Source organism: Pteropus alecto, unplaced genomic scaffold, assembly GCF_000325575.1.
Source record: "Pteropus alecto unplaced genomic scaffold, ASM32557v1 scaffold88, whole genome shotgun sequence".
Lineage (NCBI taxonomy): Eukaryota > Metazoa > Chordata > Mammalia > Chiroptera > Pteropodidae > Pteropus > Pteropus alecto.
This window is the reverse complement of record NW_006494611.1, coordinates 8,257,333-8,278,117: the sequence shown is the minus strand read 5'-3', so window position 1 is coordinate 8,278,117 and position 20,785 is coordinate 8,257,333. Positions and strand designations below refer to the sequence as shown.

Below are 20,785 nucleotides of genomic sequence, written 5' to 3'. Positions count from 1 at the left end.
CCACACTCTCAGCTGTCCCGGCTCTGTAAGAAGGGGTGTGGTGCCCAGGGCTGGCCTCTCCAGGCCACATCCTTGCTCTGGCCAACAAGGAAGCAAGGTCCGGCAGGTTTGGCTGCATTCTCCCAAAGCAACAGGTCCCTTCTCTCCAAACTAGTTCATGGGAGGGACTGTACCTCTGGGTACTCCCAGACTCTCAGGAGTCAGCAGCCTTTAGCTTAAGGGCCCGAGCACTGTGGTCACAGGTCTGGGAGCACAGGCACAGGGGTGGGGAGGAGGTATCACTGTACCCTCCAGACAGGAGAGGTCCCTGAGTAGCTGGTTTCCCTGGCCCACAGGCTGGGGTGGCCCTGACTGTCATGGGTTTTGAAAGTCCAGGACATGGAGGTTATAAGACAGCGCAGCATAGAGATGCTTGGTGGTGAAGCGCAGGCAGTACACAGGACTGCTGAGGGGCGTCGATGTCAGCGGGAAGGCCTGCAAGGGAGGACAAAATGGCGAGGGTGGCCTGAGTAGGAGATGGGGGAGCCCGAACCCAGGATTCCCGGGCCCAGTGCAATGGGCCAGGTGCCGCTGTAGGCTTCCTCCCACCCTCTCCAGGCACACCCACTCCCAGGTGCGGCCTATAAAAATGAGTCCTGGCTTCCTGGAGGTGAGAGGTGGGTGGGACACCTACGTGTAGGCAGGCCCTTTGGCGCCGGTCCCACAGTCGTACAACTCCGTAGTAGGAGGAACCAGTGGCCAGCAAATGGTTCCCATCTGTCTGCAAGCAGTACAGGGTGCTGTCGTGGGGCTCCTCCCACTCCATGACACACTTCCTGTCCAGGAAGAGGAGACACAGGGGTAGCTTCATGACTGCCCTCCACCTCTACCCCTGCTTCCCCATTCTGGCTGAGAGAGAGAGGTGAATCACCAAATTCTTTAAAAACCAGCCTTACTGAGGGAAAGCCTCAGTAAAGGTCTCTTTCTTGCTAAGCCCCAGACCCAAGGGCAGGTTATGCCTTCATTTGTGTTTCACATGACTAACTACATGTCAAAGAACTTATAAGGCTTCGGAGAGGTAGAAAGGCCTAAAGAAAGGCTGGGACAGAATGCTGAGGGATGGCACCCTGACAGATCCCGAGGCTTTTATCAGGGCCTGGTGGCTACGGTCTCTCAGGCCCCGGGGCCAAGGCTGCTCAAGGTGAAGAGTCTAAGCTTGATCTGACCTTGCCAGCCACTCCTTGCCAGCTCCTGACATGGAGTCTCTGTGCCCTCTCCCATGGGCCCTGAGGACTGGAGTGAAGGCTAAGGCCAGCACAAGGCTCCTATCACCTGTCCTGCCCCGCACACGCACCTGACACTGGCACGGAGGTCCCAGTAGCGAACGTAGGTGTCGTAGCCACAGGACAGGAGTGTGGAAGGGGACTCATACATGACGTCCAGCACCCCAGCCCCTGGGGGGAAGTCACTGCCTAGGTGCGTCATCAGCTGCCCACTGGGGAGAGAGGAGGGGCAGAGAATGAGCAGCTTGGCCCACAAAGATCTTTTGAACCTCCAAATGGCATCTCCTGAGGAAATGCAGCTCTCCTTCCTAAGCTAAATTAGACTCCCTTAGAAAACAGGGGTGCTTAGGGAGGAGATGCTCTGGACTCCCACCCCTCGCACCTCAGTCCCAGTCCCTGCCCCTACTGCCAGCTAAAGGCCTCAATCAGCTGCCAGCAGCCCCTCCATCACACCTGCACACTGGCCACCCGCCACCCAGCCTCTTCTCTGGACGATGAATGAGCCTTGCTGAAGGGGTCGCCCCCGCCCCCGCCCCCCCCCCACATGGTTATTTTATACTCCTTGATCCTGCAGGTCATGCAGTTCTGAGCTGCCTGAGTCCAATGCCTTAATTCCCGCCTGTAATCTGGGGCTCAAACCTCATTGGGGATAAAGACCACACAAAGGGAGAAGGAGAGTCCTAGGAGATGTTAAAACAAGTAAACACCTTTGTGTCTGGGGAGAGAAATCGCTGAGAAAGCAGCTTAGCAGGCTGGTCCCTGGTGTTCCCGGCCCGGCTGGCCCCCGGCCCGCAGCAAGCACGCCTCTGTGATCACAGCCCCCAGCCTGCTGGGCTCCAGCTTGCTCCCCCATCCTCGCCCCTCCCGGTGGCCAAGAGCAGATTACTGAGAAGAACAATTTCTTTGTGACTGTGTAATTCCCTCCGTGACCGCGGTAGTGGGCAGACCCCTCGCCCCGATGCCAGACCCCTGGCAACCATGTAGGGGGGCCTCCTGGCCCTAGCAACAACCCCTCAACATCAAGTGCACCCGCTAATCCCTGTGGCTAGGGGACGGGTAGAACAGTGAGTATACCAAATGACTGAGATGAATGAAGAAGAAGAGAGGCACCCTTCAGGCCCCATTCCTCAGCTTCACCAAGAGATGCTGGGCTCTCCTCCATGGCGTCACAGGAGAAACAAGGCCCTGGACACTTCACAGGGACACACAGGTAAGAGGCTCAGGCATGGAGTGGGGAGGACTTTGTGGTCACATCAGCCCAGCTTTGGCCCAAGCAGTATTCATCAAAGGGCTTGAGGCCACCGAGGCTGCCAGTCATGTGTGTGAATGTGGCCCTCAGCTCCAGTCCTTCCACTGCACACAGACTCCACCCCACACCTCCCTTCTTCCCCATGGAGTCGCTGTCTTCCCTGAAGGCTGAAAGAGTAAAGGAGGAGGCTGTGGGTTCCTTTCTGCCCACTTTGAGCCCTGGACGGTGAAGCAACCCCCAGCAAGTAGCACCATTGCTGACCTAAGTCAGCACTTCTGCCCCCAGCCTCCTCCCCAGGGCAGTGCCTTTCTTCCTATCAGGGTAGATCACGATAAGCCTCTGTGTACGTGTGTGTGTGGGGGGGTGGAATCCTGAGAGGAATCAGGGAAAAAGTTTTCTCCCCAGATCAGGTTCTCCCAGAGATCACTGACCTGCCTTCCCAGCGGGCCCCTGGCCATGACTCAACACCCTCTTCCCTGGAGCAGGCCAGAGCCCCAAGAGGGGTTGGTCTCGTTCTCACGGGTACACATGCACATTTGTGCACACTGGGTAGGGGCTGTTTTGCTCCACAGTTCTCCCTCTCCTAGATTTGGGGGCCCTGCCCCCTCCATTAGTGAGGCCTTCAGGAATGACTGAGGAGCTCTCTCCTTTAATCTACAGAAGTAATTTCATGTTTGTCTGTTTGAAACAGAAGATGAAAGGCAGTGGGGTTGGGGGCGTGAAGCCCAGCATGGCTCTACCTGCCCACCCCTGGTCCCAGGGCTCAGAAGGAAGGAAGGCTGGTCATCCCTGGCTGGGCAGGGTCAGCAGCGTAGGGGCCACACCCAGGCCAAGTTGCCGATCTGGACCCCTGCCCCAGTGTCCCAGCCACCACTGGAAAGTGTCATGCCACAGTGTCTGCAATAAGAAACACAGAACACTACCCTCTGAGGGAGACCCAAGGGCCAGAGTGAGCACCAACCCCTGAGGACCAGGACAAGTCCAGAAAGACCCTCGTCTGCCAGCCCAGCCTGGCCAGGGTCTGAGAAGTTTCTTTCTGCAGCACTGTTCTCTGATTCTCTGAAACAGCCACACACACTTTAAATAGGCCAATAAAAAGATACAATTTCTCTTGCCTCTGGGCCAGGGACCCTTGAGACTCTGTTGTGCAGTGCCCGTGAGGTTAAGTTCAGAGCATAAACTGACACACCAGGCTCTGGGAAATGGCCCGTCTCTTCAAATAGCAGCCCAGCAGTGCCATAGAAGTCCTGCTGGGGCTTTGATTTGGGAAAACAAACAGAAATGGCATCGTAGGCCCTTCGTGGCCCCCACCCCAGGCCCAATTTAACTAGAAAACTCTAGCTCAACTGCTCTGGTGGAGAGAGAAAGATCTGTGGACAATAGCCCCAACCTTTGGGGGGAAGGGGGACAAAACAAGCTGTCTGTCTCTTCAGCCCCTCCTCCAGCTCCTTTTCTTAATGCAAGTGTGTTCTTGTAAAAACGATTAGATTGCAATTTGTATAACATGGTGACCCCCAAATTCAGACATTTCACCCCTTTTCTCTGGAAAGAATGTTAAGAATGCTTCTGGGCCTATCACCGTGGGGGGCAGGACGGGGTGCAGAGCCTTGGCTGTCCCACAACTTGTGTGGGAACAGGGCTGCTGCTCAGAGCCCCAGGCCAAGACAGGAGCAAGGGCTGGATCTGTCACTATAGAAGGCCAGACAAAAAGTCCATTCCCTTCCAACTCTTGTGCACAAAGCCTGGGCCTCCAGGAGCCGCTGAGGGCTGGGGGGCCTCCAGTACCCAGCCTCCCCAGAGCATGACTCCAGCAATTCTCTCTCGACCCAGGGAAAGATAAAGACAGATGGGGCCGCCCCTGTGAGCCTGATGAATGAGATCAGACGGACGATAGCCTGAAGGAGGCGTGTTCCCATAGCTTGGCTATGTGCAGCCTCAGCCCAGGGAATCAGCCCTTGAAGAGGGAAACAGGTCTCCTCGGACTAACTCACACTGCTGCCCAGGAAATTCCACTGACGCTGGAGGAAAGTGGGAGGATAGAGAGGAACTTCCTAAAGGTCAGAGGGATAAGGAAATTTAAATAAGACATTGATCCCCTGTCACCATCTTTATGGGGACAGCTAATGGGCGGTAGGTGCTGGCCCTGAAGACCCAGATGTCTGATCTGGGAGAGGCCCTGAGTGCCAAGCTAAAGTCTGGCAGGGCGGGACTGCAGTCCCTGGTAGGCACACCCCTCCTCCCCCAGCCTGGGCCCTGCAGAGCCAGGAAGCTTAGTGCCCTGCTCCTCTCCCTCCCTTCCTCTCGCCCTTGGGTCCTTTCATCCCAACCTCTGGACACCTCACCCTGCCTGGCCTGCCTGAGCTCCCACCACAAGCCACAGCCCGTAGAAAGTCCTCCAGTGCTAAAGTGTCTTGAAGTACCCCTGGCTCCCACATCTAAGAATGCCTGTAACCCCCACACCATTTCACAGCCACTGTTAACATACTGGGTTCCTGACGATGTCTCTGGAGATCATGTGGGTGGGTGCTTATTCCTGTATGTGTATGGGTGTGAGGACACCCCATCTGGCATGCGCTACCTCGAAATGTAACAATGACTTTTGGGGGATGGACAGGATGGGAGGGTGACAAACAGTTCACTTTCCTACATCTGTTCTGCTCCCAGGAGACAGAAGCCTGAAGGTGTAAGCTGGGCCCAACATGGTTGCTAAGAAAATGGGAGGTTTTTCTTCCCTCCCTTCCTTCCTCCTTTCCTCTCCACCTCCTTCCCTCTCTTCCTTTCTTTGATCAACAGCCATTTACTGAGCACCTTCTCTACACAAGGCATTGTGCTTAAAAGAAGCTCCGGAGAGATGTGAAATGTGACTGAAGGAGACACTGCCCCAGTCCTCAAGGAGTTTTCAATCCAGTGAGGGGAAGAAGTCTGTCATGTATTCAATTAACAATGCAAAGTGTGACCTGGTGAGTACCATAAGAGAGCTGAAAGGAAGTTTTATAATGGCACAGATATGAGACCAATTTTGGCTGTGGGTATTGAGCAACTCTTCAATGACTGATAGCATTGTGACAGGCAATGACAGAGGAGTGGGGATGGCCCTGATGAAGAACCAGCAACAGGAGAAGATCAGAATGGGCTCACCTAACTGGCAATCTGGTTTGGCCAGAGGCATGGATATGTGAGGGGAACAAGCTGGCATGATCTGGCTTCCAGTTCATGGTGGACACATTGCTCAGCGGGTATGAACTCGACGAATGGCAGAGGGCCACAAGACTTTTAAGCAGGGAGTGCTTTTCCTAGTCCAGCCCTCTAGTGGGGAAACCAAAAGAAGAAAGGAAGCAGATAGGTCCCAAATGTAACCACAAAGTGGTGGAGACAAGGAGAAGCCCATGGAAGCTTCACCTGCCCTGGTCCCAAGAAGGGCCCTTCGCCAGCACACAGCCCTTCACATGCATGTGTGTACACGTGCACGACCCCAGCACCCACCCACGCACACGTGTTCAGACACAATGGCTCAAAGGCCAGGCAGCCGGGCAGCCCACTTTGTACTGCTAACAAGGGGACCGTAATTACAGGAAGGGGCAGCCGGGCAGATAAAAGGATACAAAATTTCAACATCTGTTGCCATAAAGGGATAAGGAGAAGTGAAACGCAAAGTATCAGTTTGGTGTCAGCAGGCAGAGAGCCAATTTCAAAGAGTTCAGGGGGACAGAGGGGACAAGAAAGAAAAAGGAAAGAGGTGGGGAGAAAGAAAGAAAGAGAAAGAAATTACAGGGTTCCTTAAAGAGGTAAAGAAAAAAGAAAATGAAAAAAGCTGTCAGTAATACTTTCAAAGAAGGCAGGTACTTTAAAGAGGGGCAATTCCCGTAATCAGCCTGACTGAGGGCCAGGCCCCCTACCCGGGAGGAGGCGGAGGGCCTGGGGCGGAAACAAAGCCACACCTGGGAGGGATGGGCACTAATGGTGCCCTCAGAGCAGCCCATTCTGCACTCAGGACACTAATTCCTCCTGCAGACGGTTAGAAAGGCTGAAGCCTGGCACCCCTTGCCATTCCGAATGCCAGTAGATGCCCTGATATTCAGCTCCTGTGCTCAATCCACAGACCCAAGATAAGTTCCCCAGGGAGAGGGGGTGTGTGTGATGTCAGGCCAGTCAAACCTCCTCCTCCTAGGCCTTCCTGCAGGTGGGAGGCAGGCCCCACACAGACAACACCTTCCCTGTAGCCTAGCCCAGGGCCCTGCCCAAATGCAGACAGAATACACAATATGGGCCTTGATTCTTCCAGACCCCAGGTTCAGGAATTAGGATGGCTTTGGCACAATACCTTGGGGCCTAATGGGACCCCAGTGCCTAGCTAAGCATACTCTATGCTATTTGTCAAGATGGACCCCTTAGGAGCTGGGACTGGGTCTGAAGACTATCCACCCTCAGAAGCAGAAACATGCTGACACCTGCAAATTGGGTAGAGGACTCCAACTTTCTATCTCTCTGGTTTAAACAAGTTAGAAATCCCATCCTTGGGCCCAACCCGTGGTCCCCAGCTCCAGGAGAGAAAATGGTAGAAAGGATGAAGGGAGAAGGGGACAGCCCATTCTCTGACATATAAGCAATGGCTCTCTGCCATAGCTACCCTAGGACCTGTGTGCTTCAGCCAGGACCTCCCCTTCTCCAGTCCATAGGAAGAGTCTCCAGTGGACTTGAAGGAATGAAGGGCTGAAGAAGCCAGGGTGACCTTGAAAGGAGTTCCCAGGCATTGAGAAGCTGCCTGAGGATGGCTACTGAGAGGCACAGATGCACAAGGGAGCACTGGTGCCCACTAGGGCACCTATACCTTCAAGCTGTGTCCTAGCCCCCTCCATCTTCCTGAGGGCAGCCCCTGGGGGAGTGATGCTCAGAGCAAAACTGCCCCTCCAGTACTGCCTCCCCCCAGTCATTGTACACACATAAAAGAGAAAATCCCAGTGCTCCTCAAGTTTCAGTGGTGACAGGTTAAAAGCGAAAGAATCCCTCTGGCATCGCACACCGCCCCGCCACTGAGTCCTGCCAGTGATGTCGCTCCACCTTCCAGATTGGCCTGTCAGTCAGGCTTTGGCCTTATTGAAAGATCAAACTCTGTCCTGCCTGTTCATTACCTTAATCCTATTTTCTACATGGCTTTATTATCTGCTCAGGCTTCTCTGGGAAAGACAGCTACAGACAGTCGTCCTGTCCATCCATTTCCTCCCACCAAAAGCGGATGTCTCCACCAGCATATCTTTCCCCGATCCCCACACCTCTTGGTCCTCCAAGCTCCCCTGGGGACAGGAGAGATGTTTAAACAAGGCCCGACTCCTCTCAGTGGTAAGAAGGGGAGTATAGGGGCTAGAGAGAAGGCAATGCCAAGTGACATCAAGGCAGCCCTGCCACAGGCTGGCCAGAGAATATAATGGTTGTTTCTTGTCTGGCTTTAGTGAAAATTGAAGCCATAGCTGTCTTGTGCCCATTCTCACTTGGGTTCTTTCTGGGTTCTGTAAAAACTCAGTGTTTGGAATTCGTGAGGTCTAGAGATTTTATAAAAGAATGCCATTCAAGGGGTTAGTGCCTTAGAAGTCCATCCTGATCATAAATCTGTGTCCGGGCATACCCCCCACTAAGGCAACCACAGCCAAAAGAGGCCACTCGAAGATTACTCAACTCTCGAGATAAAGCTGGGCCACGGTGGTGTGCCCACCCCATCCCCTAGCTTGTCCGCCATCCCGAGCCCTGGCCAGCCATGATGCCAAGGATAAGATCTAGCTACGTAACTATACAAAACTGACTTTCAGCAGAAATGCCCATTTTGTGACCTACAGCCTTACTGTTACAGCCTGCTCTGTGATATGAGGGTCAGCAGGTTCAATTCCCCCTCCACTTGTCACAGGCCACAAATATTTGCAGGATTAAAAGGCTGAGCCTCCACAAACTCCAAGGTACCAATGTGGAAGACAGATGTAGATGGGAGAGGAAGAGAGGGAAGGAGACAGCTTACAGTGGTTGACTGTCCCCATGGTGACAGGCATTGTGTGGGTACTTTTTCAAAAAAAATTTTTTTTCTACTAGTTCTATTGGTAGGGATAATTAAATTCCATTTACAAATGTAGAAACTGAGGCCAAGAGAGGCCCATAGATCACAGAATTAATATCCAGCAGAATCAATTCTGGAACCCAGGTCTGTCTGACTACACAGCCTGTGCTCCCTCTGCAGCTCCTCACAGCCTCATGACACACCAGAGGAAGAGCTCCTTCTGCCCCATCCCCATTCAGAAGCAAGAAGTTGCCAGAAACAGGAGTTTGGTAGGGCGAGCCATGGAAATAACTTTCACAGACTGCAAGACCTCTAACATCTCAGGGCCTACAAAGGAACAAAGGAACCCTTGGAAGTTTTAGCTATGCTGACAACAGTGTGATGCGATCAACTAAAGTAACTAAAGTAGATCTCCAATAAGAGAGGTAATAGCACCTGCTACTCATCAGCCCACACCTGCTATGTTCACTATTCAGTTATGAATAATCCATTTCAACAGAGAACAAACCAGATAAATTAGAGAAACTTTCAGGTGAGAACGGTCCTGAAACCAGTGTGAGAAAAAAACTGTAGGTCACCCATCCAGCTATTCCTTTCTTTCTTGCTAACCAAACCCTGATTCTGTGCCTACCTCTTCCATCCCCCACTGCCCAGAAGGTGAATCTTGACTGGTCATTCCATTTCCTGTGTCAGCGTTTGATTTAGGGTGAGTACTGGAATATACTTTTGGCTCATTAAATATGAGAAGTCTGCTTGGGGGCTCCTAGGAAGGGCTTCCTCATTTTAAAAGGAGGCCCCAGCAGGGACACGCCCTCCTCCTTTCTTCTTCCCTTTGGATATTGCCTTATGAATTGCCTTATGATTTTGTAAACAAGCCTGTGGGCAAGGGCAACAGCCCATCTTGACTGGGGTGGCAAAGCAGGAAGCTGAGGAGAAAATGGGCCTTCATGGTCTCACTGAGCTATTAAATCCATCGAGCCAGCCAACCATCCAACTTCTGGACTCCTTGTTATTTAAGACATTAATAATCCCTTTATTGTTTGAGCTACTTTGAATTAGGCCTTCATTACTTACAGCCATATGCACCCTAACTGATCTACTCTGTTTATGAGCAACAATTAAAGGGCCTCAGACTTTTGGCCTGAAAATGATAAGACCCTGAAGGAACAGGACCAAAGCTTTCTGAAATTGAAAGGCCTGTCTTCAGAAGAGAGGTTCAACTTGCTTCTTGTCAGGATCACAGTTCCAGGAAGACCAATCCTTGATGAAGGGTAGGCATTCTAACCCGTAGAGCTATTCAGAGATATAATGTGGTGTTTGGTGAAGTCATGAGGTTCCTATCCCTGCAGCTGAATGACGAAGAGAATGTTGTAGAAAAAAACACATTTAATTAAGAGATCTCATGTAGTACAAAAAAATCTTTTGGAAAGACTGACGATACAATGGGTTTTTCATAAGAAGATATATGGCTAATACTTTCCCTGGGACATGGAGAGAAAAGGAGAAGACAAGCTAGAGCAGCTGAAGCAGGAGGCAGGTGAGATGAGCACATCCTCACCACTGCTGTAAACTACAGCATTGAAAACCAGAATGTAGGTGCCTAGAGCAAGGTAAAGAGTTCTCAGACTTGAAGCAAACAAACAAACAAACAAAAAGTGACAATACCAAATGCCAATAGGATGTGGAGAAACTAGATCTTTCATACATTGGAGTCGGAATATAAAGTGGTAAAGATACTCAAAATAGTTTGGCAGATAAGAAAACTAAACCAAATGACCTGGCAATTGTACTCCTGGGCATTAATCCCACAGAAACGAAAACATATGTCCACACAAAAGCCTATACACACAAGTGTTCACTTTATTTGCAATAGTCAAAAAATTGAAAACAACCCAGATGTCCTTAAGTGGGTGAATTCTGTTCAACAGGAACTTTGGTATATCCATTCCAGGCAATGTACTACCGAGCAATAAGAAGAAAAGTGCTATTGATACGTGTTAACAACGTCTATGGGTCTCAAGAGAATTATGCTGTTAAAGGTGCAAAAGGTTACATACTATATTATTTCATTTATATAATACTTTAAAAATGACAAAATTATAGAGATGGAGAACACATAAGTGGTTGCCAAGGATTAGGGAAAGGACGAGAGAATAGGTGTGACTCTACAGGGTACATGAGGGACCTCTGTGCTGATGGAACAAACAGTCTGTATCTTGATTGTGGTAGTGGTTACTTCAATCTACACACAGGATAAAATTGCAAGGAAACACACACACGTGCAATCTGAATAAAAGTCTATGGTCTGTACCAATGTTAATTTCCTGGTTTTGATATAATGTTATGTAAGATGTTACACAGGTACCTTGCTGTCCTATTTTTATAATTTCCTATGAATCTGTAATTATTTCAAAATAAAAAGTTAAAAACACACACACACAATAGAATGGCAGAAAATTAGATGGGAATGTGTCAAGCTTGCCAAGGCAGAGAATTGCGAATAAAACCTGGATCTATTTTAACTTTTCCATATAATCCTTTTTATGCATCTGTAGGCCACTTCTAAAATGTCTTTATTTTACAAAAATCATCTTTAGATGAAATTTTATGTAGCCACATAGTTAAGCACTCCTCAGAAAAAAAGTATCATAAATCCAAACTTATTATAAATTTAATATGAAATTATTTACCTATTATAAATTACTTCAACAGTCTCCTCAAGCTAACCGATTTCTTGTGAGGTGACACAGCAGAGGCTGTCAGTGGGTTGCGGGGCAGGAGTCTGCCCCAGCCTCCTCCTGCAGCACTGGGCAGCCCACTGAAGCAGGCACAGGCTCAGCCAGCTCTCTCTACTGCCTCCCCGGCCACTCCACCCCACCCCCACAGCAAGCCATGGTGGGTCCAGGAATCTCTTACCTGTTGAGGTCCCAGATTCTTAGGGGTGAGAAGTGCCCACAGCAAGCTGTCCCTGTCACAAAAGAGCTGCCAAACAAAAGGAGAGCAGAGTCAGGTCTGGCTTGTCAGAACTTGTAGTGGAAATCGCTACACAATTAGAGGTGCCATATTCATTTTCCAGGGGCTTCTGGGTTTAAGCCAGGATGAGAGAAGCAGCCACGAGAGCCATCAGAGAAGTTGTAGGAAGACCACTAGAAGCATGGTGAGGGCTGTAACCTCCCAGTGCTGCCTGGCCACAGGAGCCACAGGTTCAATGATAGCTGAGCTTGCCACTCCAACCCAGCTGGTGTGGTCTCTGACCACGACAAAAACAGGTCCCTAGATGAGCAACTCTGAGGCCAAGGGAGAGTAAGCCTGTTAGGCTTCAGCTATATGAAGTTCACAAAGCCATGGCACAGAAACAGTCTCCTGGGAATAGGCTGTTAGATGCTGGAGGGTAATGCCCTGGTCAGAATTGAGGGTGGCTGGGAGGACTTCCTGTTTAAGCGCTTTTTTAGAGCTCAAAGAATTTGGTAATATGGTACAAACACAGGGCGGATGTAAAGGCACCAAAAATAAGAGAGTAAAAAAAAAAACTATGAAAAATGAGTAAATGAAAAAGTGCTAGTGGGAGAGTATGGGAGGGAATGGGAGGGAATGGGAGGGAATGGGAGGGAATGTGAGGGACCAGGGAGCCAGGGCTGCTGTGGAGTGTGATGGGAGTCAGGGAGTGTTTAGAGCAGAGGTCCCCAACCTTTTTGGCACCAGGGACCAGTGCCCTATGAGAATCTAATGCCTGATGGTCTGACATGGAGCTAAGGCAGTGATGCCAGCACTGGGAGCAGCTGCAAATACAGATGAAACTTTGCTCGCTCACCCACCATTCATCTCCTGTTGTGCAGCCCAGTTCCTAACAGGCCACAGACCAGTACAGGTCTGGGACCCGAGGGTTGGGGACCCCTGGTTTAGAGGACAACAACAGACACTGCCAAGAGGCAGGTGAGAAGAAACAATTTGACCACATTTCCCAGAGTGTCTCTTAAACCCCTAAATGTTCAACATATACAATCTACAGGGTTTCATTTTAAGTGCAAGCACAAGCCCAGTGAGTAGGACCTATGCAATGAGCCAGGGTGGCTGTAGTGCTAGGACTAGAACTTGAACCTATGCGCCAGGCCATTCCTTTGTTAGAGGATTTGGCAGGGGTGGGGAGAGGAAACCAGCAGGAACCCAGGGCTTGAAAACCTAAACCAAGAGCATGATTGTTGAAAGCAGTTATGTCACTCAGGAGCCCTGGGGCAGGGAATGGCCATGTCTCTACTTGTCAGGCAAAGGGGGAGGGGTACTGGACATACTAATGACACTTTGGCAATGTGGGGCAGCAGCCCATCCGCCCTGGCCCTGCCTAGCACCTGTGGCTCTCTGATCCCAAGCATGTCAATGGGGAGATGGATTTCCGCAGAGAGGGCTCGGAAGAAGCCAGTGGCTTTGGCTGGGGGTGAGTTGGCCTGCCAATTACCGATGGGGGAGATGTTAGGGCAGGCATTGCCCAAGCCACTGATTAACAATCAAAATTGCAGGACAGGTGTCTGCTTTTCAGCCCCAGACTGACAAAATGGCCACGTGAGCCACCCTGGGGCTTCCATGCCTCAAGCCAAGACTTCCTCTGTGGACATACTCCATCATCCCAGCTGCCTCTCAACCCATAGGAGTGCCAGCAGCCACTAAACTAGTGTGGTGTGCCAAAACAGCCACTCTGTCATGCCCCAAGTGACTCCCAGCCTGGGAAGCGGCTGCTGGACAATAAAGCCCCAAACTACAAAGCCAGGAGGTATTGTCCTCACCTCCCTCCCCCTGACATTTTTTTCTTGAGGGTAATCCATTAATAATTGGTAAAGCCAATTACTTTGGGTTGGAAACATAATAGCCACTTGGAAATCATTCGAGCGGGCAATTGGGCTCTCTAGACTTTTGAGGAGTAGGGGCCAGGTGAGGGGCGCCAGCACAGACATTTCTTAGGGAGGCCTGTAGCAGGCCTCTGGCCACAGACCTAAATTAGCGTCAAGGTAAGTCAATAGAAAGAGAGGTGGGAGGAACCTGGAACCTGAATCCTTGCCACTCTCACAGCTCTGACCTCCCAGCAGGCTGGGGTAGGGATGGGAACACCTTCCCCTGGGACTCCTGTCCTTCTCTATTCCTGCCTGGCCGCCCACCCTGGCCCTGTCCATCCGCCACCAGGAGTGCCTCTCATCTTCATACCCCACAAAAACCTTTCTTAATTGCTTGGACATGACACTCACAAACATTTCTTTTTACAAGCTGTACTTTCCCCTTGTTTTACCATGTGAAGCAGGAAGAAAAAGAGGAAAAGTAGAGAGTCTTCCTGGCACTTATGAGGACTTAAGAGTTTAATGAAATTTAATACAGTAAAAAACCATGTAAGCAACAGTCGAGCAGATTTGGAGCCAGGTCCCACTGGGAACACACACCTGGACTCACACCAGAACCATGGAGACTGCCCAGGAACAGGGACAGCAAACCTGTAATGAACAGACAGAGGTAGAAGCTGCTCCCCAGGTGGTTTGACCATCATTCCTCTGAGTCATCCCAGCTGCCTCTCAACCCATAGGAGTGCCAGCAGCCACTAAACTACCACACTTTGATCTCACCTTCACTGGACAAATGGTATTTGGAGGTTATCTTCCCACCTTCTCTTTGAGATCATGGAGCCATTTGGTGGCTCTTGTGTACTCCAATGCCCAGCACAGTGCTTGGCCCAGAAGAGGCACTCAGGACAAAACTGTGGACTTGAACTGAAAGGGCTTTCCGAAGCTCACAGACAACAAGGCTGAGAAGCATACAGGCTGTGAAGGGGGTCCCTCTGCTTCTTAAAAGAATAATTTCCAAATCAGCAGACTCAGACCTGCCTGAATGAAACATGACACAGTCACACATCATTGGGGCAGTGAAGTCCCTCATAAGCACCAAAACCAGAAAATAGATGAGAAGTAGCAACAGTCCCTAAATATTAATGTCAAAACACATGTATGCGCACACGTGCGCGCGCGCGCACACACACATACACACATACACACACACACAAGTGCACACAGTCTCTCAGTTTAAGGGTCTAAAAGTCATTCTGACTCAATAAACTCTACTCTTTTTAGACAAGAAAGTGCTTACCAGCAGCCAGCCTTCTACTATTTCTCATCCTATGCCCAGATCTCCAGCGTACCTTACTGGCCTCCTGGCAATGACAGAGATCACCATAAGCCCAAGCAGTAGACGTAGAAGCCCTCATATCAGAGGTAGACACCAAGAGAACTAGGGGTTCTCGTACTCATTTTGAGGAATAGAAAACAATAAGATACAGAAAAGAGAAGAGGAAGGTAAAAAGGGAAATAAACTGGGTGTGGGCAGGATGAAAAGAAGGTAGATTCTTGCTGCCTCTGCCTATTTTAGGCCCTCTTAATTACACAAGTAATTTATTGAGCACTTACTATGTGCAAGGTTCTGAGAAAGTATTTCAAAAGCATTATCCCATCTAATCCTCATAACCCCATGCAATAGGTACCACTTTCCCTATTTCGCTGACAAGGAAACCGAGGCACAGAGCAGTAATATACCTTGTTCTGGCTCACACAGGGAGCAACTAGAAGGACTGGAAATTTGAACCCAGTCAGTCCTGATTCCAGAACCAAGTGATTTTACACCCCTGGCCCTGTAAGTTCTCTCCTCAGCACCTGATATAATGCCTGGCGTAAACTGAAAATTCAAATGCTTGTTGAATGAAGGAATGGACAAATGAACAAATGACTCTACCTGGAAGAAGAAAGGAGAGCCAGAGTGGCTCTGAGTAGGGGCAGCAGAAGAGGCGAACTTAGCAGCTGGGCCCCGTGGCTGGCCCAGAGCCGCCCAGCTGGCCCAGGCCCCAGCCGCCTCTGAGCCGGGGCTGACACACTTTGGCAAGGGAGGCCACCAGAGCTGTCACATCATTCACCAACATGCCCATCAAGTGTATTCAGTTCTCTTCAACCCGCATTGGCATTTTAATTACTGTTGGGTAAACTAATTTGTACAAATGAAGGCTGGGCTGCCTAATAGAATATGCAAGCTCTCTGACCTCTGACAGGCACTGACACGAGATACAAAGGCCGCCGAGGAAGGCTTTTTATCTGAGCCTTATTACTCTCTATTACTCCAATTAGTCAGGCTCCAGTGCTCCTAATTGGAGGAAAAATTGCAATTAAATCAATTTTTGATGGGCTGCAAGTGGGCTCCCAAACTGCCCTGCTTGTGAAACACTGATATTATAGCAGCAAAGGTCACAGGCCTCATCAGCACCTGGGGGCCCCCCAATATCCCTTGCCCCCCCCAAAAAATGCTTCAAGGAAATCTCTGCCCCTCTATCGGCTTAGCCAGCAAGGGTGGGAAGAAGGGAGTCATTAGAACATGTCAGGTCTCATTGCTGCTGCTGCCATCTGCTAACCTGTGCCACTGACATCATTACAGCAGCTAAGTCCCAAAGCATGAATGCAGTGCGAAGGTCACACAAACTCACTCAGCCAGGGAAAGCCAGGAGCAGTAGTGCAGTGACAGCACTGTGAGGGAGGGACCAGTGGAGTGGGAACAGGAGGTCACCAGAAGTCAGGAAGAGGAGAGACAGAGGCTTGGCAGGTGAAAGTGTGAGGCAGCCAGTTCCCAAGATCCCAGAGCACCCTGGTCCACCCAAAAGAAAAGGAAATAGATGTGCTTGGAAAGGAAAAAAAACAGAGAGGCAAAGAAATCATGTTCTTTCTAGCAAACATCTCACTTTGTAGCTGGGGAAACATACACCTGAATGCTGCACACACATCAGAAGGTGAGAGTCACATTGGTGACAAGGGTAAGAATAGACTTATAGGGCCTGCCATCCATAGTAATGCCTGCCTATAAAGGCTGGGCAGGAAGCAGGTGCCCAGAACTAAAGCTGCACGATCAGGGAAGGGAAGATAAACACAATTTGGTTCATCAAACTAAAGCATAATAAGATATATATATATATATATTTTTTTTCTTTTTTACAGGAAGAAGCCAAGAATATACAATGCGGAAAGAATACTCTCTTTGATAAATGGTGACGGGAAAACTTGAAAGCCACATGCAAATGAATGAAACTACACTATTATCTTACACCATACACAAAAATTAACTCACAATGGATTAAAGACTCGAATGTAAGACCTAAAACAATAAAACTCCTAGAAGAAAACAAAGGCGGTAAGCTTGTTGACATCAGTTATGAGCAATGACTTTTTTGGATCTGACTCCAAAAGCAAGGGCAAGAAAATAAAAAATTAACAAGTGAAACTACATCAAACTAAAAAGCTTCTGTGCAGCTAAGGAAATCATCAACAAAATAAACAGGCAACCCACTAAATGGGAAAAACAATGGGCAGAGGACCTGAATAGACATTTTTCAAAAGAAGACATACAGATAGCCAATAGGCACATGAAAAAGATGCTCAACATAACAAATCATCTGAAAAATGAAAATCAAAACCACAGTGAGGGTTCCGGTCAAGATAGCAGAGTAGGTAAACATTGTGTTGGCCTCCTCTCACAATCACATCAAAATTACAACTAATCTACAGAACCACCATCATTGAGAATCACCTGAAGTCTAGCTGTACAGGAGTCATATAACTAAGGACATACAGAAAAGCCACATCGAGACTGGTAGGAGGGGCTAAGACACAAAATGGAATGGCCCAACACCCACATATGATGGTTGAGAATCAGGGGAGATATCTCGGCTGTGAATGTCCCCTTCGAGGAGCGAGGAATCCCAGCCCCACACCAGGCACCCCAGCCCAGGGCCCAGTGCCAGAAAGAGAAGTCCCCATAACTTTTGGCTGTGAAAATCAGTGGAGTTTATGGCTGAGTGAGATAGAGGGCTGCTGGAGTCCCAGGTGCTCTTCTGAAAGGGGCCATGCATGGACTTACTTGCTGACGGACTGACTTGTTCTGAGCTCTAGCACTGGGGCAGCAGCTCAAAAGGCACCAGGGACATATGGGGAGGAACTGAATTGTCTGGCTGCAGGGTGAGGGCTGGAGGGGCAGCTTCTCCCAGAGAGAAGTGCTGGCAGAGGGCACTGTTCTTTTGTTGAAGCCTCCTCTAACACAGCTTGCAAATGCAAGCAGCTGCCATATCTGAATCTTCATCTACATAGCTAACACCATTCACCTCACCCTGGTGATTCCCTGTGACCCCCATCCCACCCAACCTGCAGGCCTACCAAAGCTACTTCCATTGACTTTTCCATGAAAATGTCCTGTCTTGGCTCAGGTTGCAGACCTTCCTAAAATCTCTCAAAGGTTCACAAACCTCAAACAAGCAGCACTTGACCTTGGTATGCCCCGTACTGCTTGCGAAGCAGCCCCAAGACTGGCACTAGTGGCAGCCTGCCTCAGTTCATAGCTTAGCCTCTCCTAGGTACCTCCAAGCCCAGCACAAGTGGAAGACATCTGTAGATCACTTCGTAGTTCATACCAAGTGCCCATGGACAGGGCAGAGGCAGTAGATGACTTTGGCCTGCACCAGAGCCTCTCCCAAGAGGCCCCAGAACCAACACACCAACAAAGAGATAAAAAGCATAAAAGTGGAAATAGAAACCATAAAAAAGAACCAGTCAGAAATGAAGAATACAATAACTGAAAACAGCAGCAAGAAAAAAGAACCCAAAAAGATGAGGTTAGTTTAAGCGGTCTCTGGGACAACATCAAGAGTACCAACATTCACATCACAGGGGTACCAGAAGGAGAAGAGAGACAACAGGAAATTGGAAACCTATTTGAAGAAATGATGACAGAAAACCTCCCTAACCTGGTGAAGGACATAGACATACAAGCCCGGGAAGCACAGTCCCAAACCAGACGAACCCAAAGAGGCCCATAAAGGGGCCCATACCAAGACACCACATAATTCAAATGCCAAAGGTTAAAGACAAAGAGAGAATCTTAAAAGCAGCAAGAGAAAAGCAGTTAGTTACCTACAAGAGAGCTCCCATAAGACTGTCAGCGGATTCTTCAACAGAAACTTTGCAGGCCAGAAAGGATTGGCACGAAATATTCAAAGCCATGAAAAGCAAGGACCTACGACCGAGATTCCTCTACCCAGCAAAGTGGTCATTTGGAATTGAAGGACAGATAAAGAAAGAGCTTCCCAGAGAAGAAAGAGCTAGAGTTCAAGAAATGTTAAAGGGACAAGAAGAAGAAGAAAGAAGGGAGGAGAAGGAGGAGGAGGAGGGGAAAAGGATAAAAAATATGAATAATAAAATGGCAATAAGTATATATCTATCAACAATTACTTTAAATGTAAAGGAATTAAACGCTCAAATCGAAAGACATAGGTTGGCTGAACAGATAAGAAAACACGGCCCCTACACACGCCACATACAAGAGACTAACCAGATCAAAAGATACACAGAGAATCAAAATAAAAGGATGGAAAAAGATATTTCATGAAAACGGAAACAAACAAATAAAGCTGGGGTAGCAATACTTGTTATACCAGACAAAACAGACATTAATACAAAGGCTATAACATGTGACAAAGAAGGCCTAGTAATCCCATTTCTTCAAAACACTACTTCTTAGGGACGTGTGTATCTGCTATATGTTCATTGCAGCATTATTTACAATAGCCAAGATATGGTGGCAACCTGGGTGTCCATCAATGGATGAATGGATAAAGAGATGGTACATATATGTAACAAATATTACTTAGCCATAAAAAAGAATGAAATCTTGCCATCTGCAACAACATCGATGGACCTAGAGGGTATCGTACTGAGTGGAGTAAGTCAGACAGAGAACAGCAATGTCATATGTGGAATCTAGAGACCAAGATAAACAAACAACAGAAACAAGCTCATAAATACAGAGAGGATTTTGATGGTTGCTGGATTGGGGGAATGGGGAGATGGGTGAAAGGGTGAGGGGGATTAAGAGGTACATATTGGTAGTAAAAAATAGTCATGGGGATGTAGAATATAGCATGGGGAATGTAGTCAGTAGTATTGTAATAACTATGCAGGATGTCAAATGGGTACTGGATTTGTCAGGGTGATCATTTCATAAGCTATATAAATATCTAATCACTGTGTTGTGTACATGAAACTAATATACTGTATGTCAACTATAATAGAAAAAATGAAAATATAAAAATTTCTTTAAAAACCACAATGAGATATCATCTCACACCTGTTAGAATGGCTATCTAATATCAAGAAGACAGTAAATAACAGGTGATGGCAAAGATGTAGAGAAAAGGGAAAGCTCATACATAGCTGGTGGGAATGTAAATTGGTGCAGCCACTACGGAAAACAATATGGAAGTTCCTGAAAAAAATTTAAAATAGAAGTACCATATGATCCAGCAATTCTACTACTGGGTATTTATCTGAAGAAAACTAAAACACTAAGTCGAAGCGATATATACACTCCCATGTTCACTGTAGCATTATTCAAAATAGCCAAGATACAGAAACAACCTAAATGTCCATAATGAATGGATAAAGAAGATGTGATTCATATATACGATGAAATATTACTCAGCCATAAAAAAAGAATGGAATCTTGCCATTTGCAACAACATAGATAGGCTTTGAGGGCATTATATTAAGTGAAAAAAGTCAGAGAAAGACACTGTGTGATTTCACTGATATGTGGAATCTAAAAACAAACAAACAAACAATCGAATCAAAACAAAACCAAACAAAAAACTAAGCTCATAAATACAGACAGAGAACAGACTGGTGGTTACCAGAGGGGAAGGGGATTGAGGGTGAAGGGTATCAAAATGTACAAACTTCCAGTTATAAAATAAATAAGTCATGGGGATGTAATGTACAGCATGGTGACTATAGTAAATAATACTATACTGTATATTTGAAAGTCACTAAGAGAGTACATCTTAAAAGTTCTCATCAGAAGAAAGTTTTGTAACTATGTATGGTAATGGATGGTAACTAGACTTCTTGTGGTGATCATTTCACAATGTACACAGATATCAAATCATTATGTTGTACATCTGAAACTGATGTATTATATGTCAATTATACATCAATAAAACATAGCCTGTATACAAAAAAAAAGAAAGATGGAAAGAAACATGCTAAAATGCTAAAAGGGATTGTGTTTGGGCAATGGAGTGATTAGCAATTCCTTCTCTTCGGTTTTCTCTATTTTCCAAATCTTCTTTAATGAGCTACTTTTTAAAGGGAAAAACATACTATTTACATCTTGTAAGAGAAA

At 48.1% G+C, this 20,785-nt stretch overlaps 1 protein-coding gene across 5 annotated transcripts in view; it reads right to left on the bottom strand.

Moving 5' to 3' along the window:
• Positions 1-6: 6 nt before the first annotated feature.
• The window catches only part of FBXW4 (F-box and WD repeat domain containing 4), a 76,079-nt gene continuing 55,300 nt past the window's right edge, over positions 7-20,785 (bottom strand). For 2 of the 5 annotated variants that reach the window (XM_025042283.1, XM_006925856.3), the window contains 4 exons: positions 11,468-11,533; positions 1,334-1,474; positions 674-815; positions 7-474 (listed from right to left, as the gene is read on the bottom strand). In XM_025042283.1, coding sequence (XP_024898051.1) covers positions 355-474; positions 674-815; positions 1,334-1,474; positions 11,468-11,533 — 469 coding nt within the window. In that variant the 3' untranslated portion in view covers positions 7-354. The other 3 variants (XM_025042287.1, XM_025042284.1, XM_025042286.1) reach the window with 3 other exon arrangements.